Raw genomic sequence first — 7,748 nt, forward strand, 5'->3', positions numbered from 1 at the left:
GTTGAACTGCGTGGAATGTTGATATAAACTGCGTGGTTTGTTTCTTATTTGTATTGTATTGTTCCGGCCGTGTGTGGCCGAGGTATAGATATATGTATTCTGGATTCTTATTGTCACCCGTACAGGGGAGATGCTGTCGAAATTTCTTCTGACAGGGACTACTTGGGTCGTGACACATCGAGAAGGATATTTTTGCTACATTGAAAATGAACAAATTTTACAACATTTTCAACAGATGAGCACTCGTAGGATCCAGTTGCCTCCTCTTGTTTGTATGTCTAGATCTGATGCTGATGGTTCAAGTATTAAAAAATAATTACTTTATTGGTATACACATATTTTTATATCTGTATTTAGTACTGTTATCTTTTAATATATTTATTTGATAGTTAGAATTTTTTGTATATATATATATATATATATATATATATATATATATATATATATATATATATATATATATATATATATAATGAGATTGGACCCTACGAGATTTTTGAATTATAAATTCATCTATAATAAAATTTATATTTACGATCTTAACTAAATCTCATTTAATATATTGCGCCTATAAAATTGAACCGATTTCGTTGGATAAAATTCTTATGTGGTATTAGTACTGTAAGATGGAGAAATACAACAAGCCTACTGATTTGGCGGTACGAGAGGTTCCCGTCCTGCAAAAAGTCCTGAGCCATGTAGGAGGTTAAAGTTAACGATCAACACCGTGAGTATCCAACTGAGCGGGCATGTGTGTTCGATTCTGCATTACAGCTCGGCCTGATGCCGAACTTCCGACGCTTAGAAGACTCAAGCATGGCTCTAACAGGGAGGAACGAGGGTCGAGCGACCCCCCGCTCGACCCCGCAGATATGGTTTCTTCGCTCGGCAAGACGGAGGCGGGACAATAGGATGATTGGCCGAGCGGACATCCCGCTCGGCCCACCCATGGGATCGCCCGAAAGGCACTAGCCGAGCAGTTTCTCCGCTCGACCCGGTAAAGGACAAAAGAAGCAGCTGGCGATATCTTCTTAAGGACCAATGTCACCGACAGACGACATGGTCAAACAGAGAATCGTACGGTGGAAGCTTCCATTGTCATGTCTGGGATATGCTCGTGCTATTAAGGTATGACGTCAGACACGCTTTTCTGACACGTCCATTCCAGGTATACTTTGAGGAGCGTGCACGCCTCGAGGAGCGTGCACATGCCTCTGGGGGAGCCCTATATAAGACCCCCAGACATCGACGGAGGTATGCGTACTTCTTTATTGTAGCTACAGTTTTCGCTTCCTCTTTGCTCTACTTCTTTCTGCCGAAGATCTTACTTGAGCGTCGGAGGGTCATCGCCCGGAAACCCCCCACACCTTCGAAGCTTTCGACCAATCAACAAGAACGTCATATCCCCAGCATCCATCGACTTAGCTCTCAGACAAGATCACCCACTAATATGCACGTAGGCATATCTGATTGCATTTCCTCATGCCTTAACCCATCACATTAATATTGCTTTAAATTCAACAGATAAATAATTAATTAAAAAGCTTATTATTCTGGATGATTACGTCTATGTATAAATAAATTTATTCATCTAAATTATATTTTATTATTTTTTTTATGTAATAAAAATTTATAGATCCGCTACATAACGATCCTCATAATGTCGACCCCACAGATATAGAGGGAGGTACATATAAGTACATAAGTGTTAGATACGTGGTAAAGAAAATCTCATATCGTCATTTTTTAAGAATTGACTCCTGCCATTATATCAAAGATGTCATGTGACTACCGTCTGTGCTACGTCGGGAGCTATTATTTGTGTAATAAAGTTATTATATGATTTAGATGGTGATGTTTTTTTTTTTAATGAATGATTTAGTGTGGAAAAAATAGTGATAATGTCATTTGTTTTATTGATTTGGTGAAGAAAAACAAAAGTTGTTTTTTTTTTTTTGAGAATTTGTATGGTGTGACTTGATTTGTTTCCGTTTGATGGGATGTTATAGCAAAAATCATGTAAACATGCTAATTTCAACGTCTTGATGTGTCGGCCCTCATGGGAACTGTAATGGCTATTGGTAATTAGTAGTATATTTCCGTAACATATATTGATCGCCTCTAACAGTGCTGGTGTATTAAATTTTTGTGTTAAAACTATAAAGGACATTTTTGAAATTTAGAGTACAGTAGAAACCAATAAGAATGGGAATAGTTTAATTCGAGGTATCCAGATGTATTAATAAATTTTGATTAAAATTCAATGAACTTTTAAAAAATTGATAAGTAATGAAAGACGATAGTACATGTCTAATTATAATATATGTAAGATAAATTTTATGTATGGAGTTAGATGTGAACATCATAATACTGTTTTTGGATTACATGTCAACTTTTTAAAAATATAAATTTCTTAATTTATTAATAAGTTTGGATCAAAATGAGAACTCTAATGTCATGATATTAATTTTTAAAAATTAATGGTGATATGTAGTATTAATTTTGAGAAATTAACATTCCCGTTGTGCTGTTTTTGTAAAGTAGTTTCACAGCAGTGCTGTAAACTGTCATGAATTTTAAAAATCAATATCTCAGTAGTTGATAAAAAAAAAGATTTAATTTAATTTAACAGGAAGATGAGAAAGAAAATTTGTAATAGAAAAGAGAGAAGAAGAACATGTCAATTTTGGCAGTAGGGTAAACGGAAAAGTGATGCGCGTTTTAAGCATTTTTCAAATTTGAGGCGTTTTTGGGCAATCAAAATTTGGGATGCATCATTTGAGAAATTACTGATATTATTATTTACATCTGAAGATTTAAATTAGGTGATGAGTCTGAATAGCCCGATAACTGATCTAATTGGGCCAACCATAGGTAAGTTGTCTGTGTTAAGTTTCAGGGCCGACAATTATAGTATCAATAATCCTCTTAAATCTATTTTTTATAAATTGAATTAACAGAAAGAAAGAGAAAAAAAACTATTTTAGTTCAGTTAACACCAGATAAAATTAGGTGGAGTTTGTTTCTTTCTTAGAAATTAAAATTAGAATAAAAATTATAATATTATGGAATGAGAATGTGAATGAGTATAAATATGAATATCACTCTTAAAAATAATATTTGATTAGTTGGATATTTTTTTATTAAAATAAATTTAAATTTCTTTTTTTTTATCCTTAGAGAAAAATAAGAGGAAAAAAATTAGATATGAGAGAAAAATATGATGAGGGAGAAAATGTGATAAGAGATGAAATACGAAGGGAAAAAAAAAGAGAAGGAAAATATAATGAGAAAAAAATTAGGGAAGAGAGTATGATATGAGAGTGAATGAGAACTGAGAAAATACGATGAGAGAGAAAATATGATATGAGAGAATAAAGAGAAAGAAAATAGAAAATATGATGGCAAAAAAGGCGAATACATTTGCCCTCAGCGCCCCCGCCAACCCTTCCCAAGGTTAACACGGAGAAGGTAAATCACGGGCGGCTACTAGCCTTTGGAATAGTGACTAGCACATAAGGGAGACATTTACCTAGGCTTTGCCGAGATTCGAACCTCAAACCTCATGATGGCAACACCTCATACGCTAGCCACTCGACCCATCTGAGGGGACCGAGAAAAAATGCGATGAGAAAGTAGAAAATATGATATGAGAGAATAAAGAGAGAGAAAATGTGATGAGAAAAAAATGAAGAGAGAGTGTGTACGATGGGAGAGATTGAGAAAAGAGAAAGTATAATGAGAGAGAAGCACGATGAGAAAGAAAGTGTAATGAGAAAAAAATGATAAAAGATAGTGTATAAAGAGAAAGCATGATGACAAAAAGTGAATACGCTTGCCTCCAGCGCCTCTGTCAACTCATCTCAAGATCAACACGGAAGAAATAAATCACATATGGTTAAATCTCAGATCTCATGATCGTAACACATATGGAGAGAAAACATAATGAAATATGATGAGGAAAGAGAAAATATGATGGAAGAATGAAAAGAAAAAAAATTAAGGAAAAAAAAAGGAGAGAAAATATGATGATAAATTAAGGAGAGAAAAAAAATGATAAAAAAAATAAGAATAAATAAAATAATATAAAAAAAATATTTTTATTTAAAACTTAATTCTCATTCTCTCACGATACAAGACTCTCAAAATACAAGAAAACAGAGTTAAGTACCCAAACTTTTAAATTTTATTCTAAAATTTTAATTTTATTTTCTAAACTAAACATAAAAATTTAAAAATAAATTTATTTCCTCGTTCTAATCCTCCTCTGAATCAAAAGCTACCTTCATAATATAAATAGCAATCCTGCCTGATCTGTTGACAAACAGCTGGATAGTGGAGACCACACCACCAGATAAGGACTCTCAATAAAGCAGAGGACAGTTACAGCATCACATGCAGAAGCAAAGCTAAATGAAAAAGCAACAGGGGACACAGACAGAGACAGGATCATATCAGATAATATAAATTTTCTTCAAAAAATATTTAATTTTTCATAAAATATTATATTTCATATAGGAAAGTCTTGATGACTAATGGAAGCATAGCACTTCATTCAAACGCAACACAATTAGTACACAGCCAAACACTGCGACACGCAACAACTAGCCATCAATGGAGAAGGAGGAATTCACAGAGAAACCCAACTCTTATTTTACTTGTACTACAAGAAGATCAAGAAGACTACTATTATTTCTTCACTTCTTCTTCTTCTGCATTTGGACAAACACAACAGTCAACAGGCACCCAAACTGCTAAACTCTCTCCCTCCTCTCCAAGGCCATGGCTCTACTTTCACTTGCAGTTGCAGGGGTCGCAGGTGCAGTTGGATCCGCACTTGCACCCTCCGTTCTCGGATCCTGCACTCACGCCTTCCTCAAACGCCCTGCACACGTTCCAACAAGATACATTAGCCGCAGAAATCTTCAGATTCCTTTTATTTCCTATATATAGTCTTGAAATTCTACCCCTTTGCATGAGCAGGAGCAAGATCCATGGTCACGGTAGTACTCTTCTCCTCACTCAATCCAGGATACATTTTGCACCTACGAATCCAAAAAATAAACACACGTACAACAGAGGGGGAGGGAGGTAAACATGAGAAAATGAAGTCGAATACCCTCCGCATCCGCTGCCGCAGTTGCATCCCGATCCGCAGCCGCAGTTGCCTCCGCAGCAAGACATCCTTCTCTTCTCTTCTCTTCTTCGTCTTCTTCTTGTTCTTTTCTCTGCTGTCTGTTTTGTTATAAAGAGGAGTTCGGAGCGTATCCGCCGTCCACGTGGACAGATCCGGAGAGCGAGGCTATCGCCATAATTAATGGGGAGGGCCAGGCACTGACTTTTATTCCCAGCCATTAATTTTTCATTTAATATTGGATATTTATTATAATTCTATCGGTGAATGTGAATGGTAAGAATCTGACCAGCAACTAATGAGTACCTGTCTGATTAAAAAAATTATCGATAATTTACGAAAAGACGTACATAAAATTAAAAAGTTATTAAAATACCTATTATAATTATGTATTTATCAAAAACGTAGTTAAATATAGGACGGTAAATGAGTCGAGCTGAGTCAAGCTTTGGGATGTTCAAGCTTATTTGATAAGGTAACCGAGCCGAGCCAAGCCGAGCTTAAAATGAACCAAGCTTTTGAAATGAGTGTTCAAGCTTGGTTTGGTTTATTTTTTATGAGTTTGAGCTTGATTCATTTAGATGTTATCAAGCTCTCAATTCAAGCTTGGTTCGAGCTTGGTTCGTTTAAATGTTATCGAGCTTTCAATTCAAGTTTGTTTGATTGTTTGAAACTTTTAGTTATTTGATTGGTTATTGAGCTTGAAAATTTAAATTTATTTATTTATTTTATTATTTATTTAGCATATTGAAAAGAGTTTTATTAATGAATATGCTTCGTGAACATTGTTCACGAACGTTAACGAGCTGAACACATATGTGTTCAAGCTTGTTTGTTTAGCTTAACGAGCTGTTCAAGCTTGTTTGTTTAATCAATCTTGTGTATATTGAACGAACATAAACAAGCTCTTACCAAGCCGAACACCAAGCTTGTTTACGAACGCTTGGTTCATTTACAGCCATAGTTAAATGATATTACATTTTCATTTTAATCCTTCCACCCATCTTCCTTCTTTAATCTTGATTTCTGAGATATTCGAATCCTATTTTAAATCATTTTGATTTAAAAATAATCGTACGATCATTTTTCTCTCTCCCTCTCTCAACTCATACATGTCTGGGTACTCTTCGTAACTCTCCGATTGAAGATCCAATTTTATGGTGAAATCGTTCCCCTAGTGAAACCCTATGTAAGTATCTTCATTACTCTCTCAAGCGACATCAAGCATTTCGACCTTGAAATCCACAGTGTTTGCGAGGCTCCAGTGAAGGGTTTTAGGGTTTCCGTCAGTAATTTTCTTTCATAATGACACAAAGAAGTGAATCGGGTGTATCATCCTCTCCACTTCAATTATCTGTAAAGGTATCATCTTAGAAACTTTATGATTTTGAAAAGCTCAACAAGTATGATTAAAAAATTTTATTTTTTCTAAATTATAGGGTTCAGTTGATGTTGGACAGAAAATAATGTCTTAGGTCACTTTAAAAGTTTTTTTTCAAACATCCAAAAAAAATAAGGCATCATGGATCTGTTATTTTACATGACCAACACATAGTGTTGATCAAACAGTCACGCTTTAGTATTTTTTTAGACATACAAGATATACAACATAACTATGGTATTTTGGCTAATATATTTTAAAATTGGGATTTAAGTACTCAAACATTTAGATTCTCAGGGAAAATTTATAATTTTCTATTTTAATCATAAAGTAGTTGAAGGCGCTGGAATTCTGTTCTATTTAAATTTCCTTGTACAAAAATTGTACAAGTACAGAACTTTTCCTAGCAATCCGCATGTTTGATCAGACATGTGTTTGATCAATCAAGCATGTTCTTGATGGATCAAAGCACATCTTGATCGAAGTACAAGATCGCTGACCTCTTGTGTTGGTATTCAAAATCGATATAAAGAAAACTTAACTAATTACGCAGCGAAATCAAAGAACTAGTTGTACCTTTTCTTTGTAGCTAAAGACGTCTTGATCTTCTGTTATATTCCTCTCCTCTTCTTGGACATCGTATGGGTGACGATCTACCAAGACAACAAACACCTTTCCCCTCTTTGTTTCTCCAAACCGCCGGCCACCAAGTGAAGTTTTAGGGTGAGGCACCTTCTCCTCTTCTTCCTTCTTGTCTTCTTCCTCTTCTCCAAGTCGTCGCCCACCAAGGAAGAGGGACTGCCGGCCCTTAGCAAGGAGGAGAGAGCGCCGACCCTTAGCAAGGAGGAAGGGGGTGCCGACCCTTAGCAAGGTGGAGGACGAGCCGACCCTAGCAAGGTGGGGAGAGGTGGCACCGACCCTAGGAAAACTTGAGGTGCCGCCCGGTCCTAAGCAAGAGAGAAGTGGAAACTTATGTTTTAGGGGCCACCACCTACTCCTTTGATAGCCCTTGCCGTCGGCCCTAGGAAGGTAAAGAAAAACCAAACCAAACCAAGTTGTGGATGGTGGATGCGAGGATTTATATAGAGGTTACAACAGGGACCTAGAGGAGGAATTGGTTTAGGCCTCCTGATGAGCTTGGGCTTCCTGTGTTCGGCCGGAACACTTAACTCAAGTCCATCAATAATAACCCATACCACTAAAAGGTTATTATTGAACTACCGCACCAATCTC

At 36.0% G+C, this 7,748-nt stretch overlaps 1 protein-coding gene across 1 annotated transcript; it reads right to left on the reverse strand.

Annotated features, from left to right (window-relative positions):
* Positions 1–4,533: 4,533 nt before the first annotated feature.
* Positions 4,534–5,279, reverse strand: LOC122009646 (metallothionein-like protein type 2). Its single transcript, XM_042565893.1, has 3 exons — positions 5,120–5,279; positions 4,968–5,045; positions 4,534–4,885 (listed from the first exon to the last, which is right to left on the reverse strand). The coding sequence occupies exons 1-3, from the start codon at positions 5,182–5,184 to the stop codon at positions 4,795–4,797; spliced, it is 234 nt and encodes a 77-aa protein (XP_042421827.1). The 5' UTR covers positions 5,185–5,279; the 3' UTR covers positions 4,534–4,794.
* Between the last annotated feature and the right edge of the window lie 2,469 nt (positions 5,280–7,748).

This window comes from Zingiber officinale, chromosome 8A (genome assembly GCF_018446385.1).
Source record: "Zingiber officinale cultivar Zhangliang chromosome 8A, Zo_v1.1, whole genome shotgun sequence".
NCBI lineage: Eukaryota > Viridiplantae > Streptophyta > Magnoliopsida > Zingiberales > Zingiberaceae > Zingiber > Zingiber officinale.

What these genes read in the sequence shown, in the direction of transcription:
- LOC122009646 (XM_042565893.1), bottom strand. Translation starts at nt 5,184, where the DNA reads ATGTCTTGCTGCGGAGGCAACTGCGGCTGCGGATCGGGATGCAACTGC. An exon ending in TGCGGCAGCGGATGCGGAGG is followed by an intron (nt 5,046 to 5,119) that starts GTATTCGACTTC and finishes TTGGATTCGTAG; the next exon opens with GTGCAAAATGTATCCTGGAT. An exon ending in GCTCCTGCTCATGCAAAGGG is followed by an intron (nt 4,886 to 4,967) that starts GTAGAATTTCAA and finishes GAACGTGTGCAG; the next exon opens with GGCGTTTGAGGAAGGCGTGA.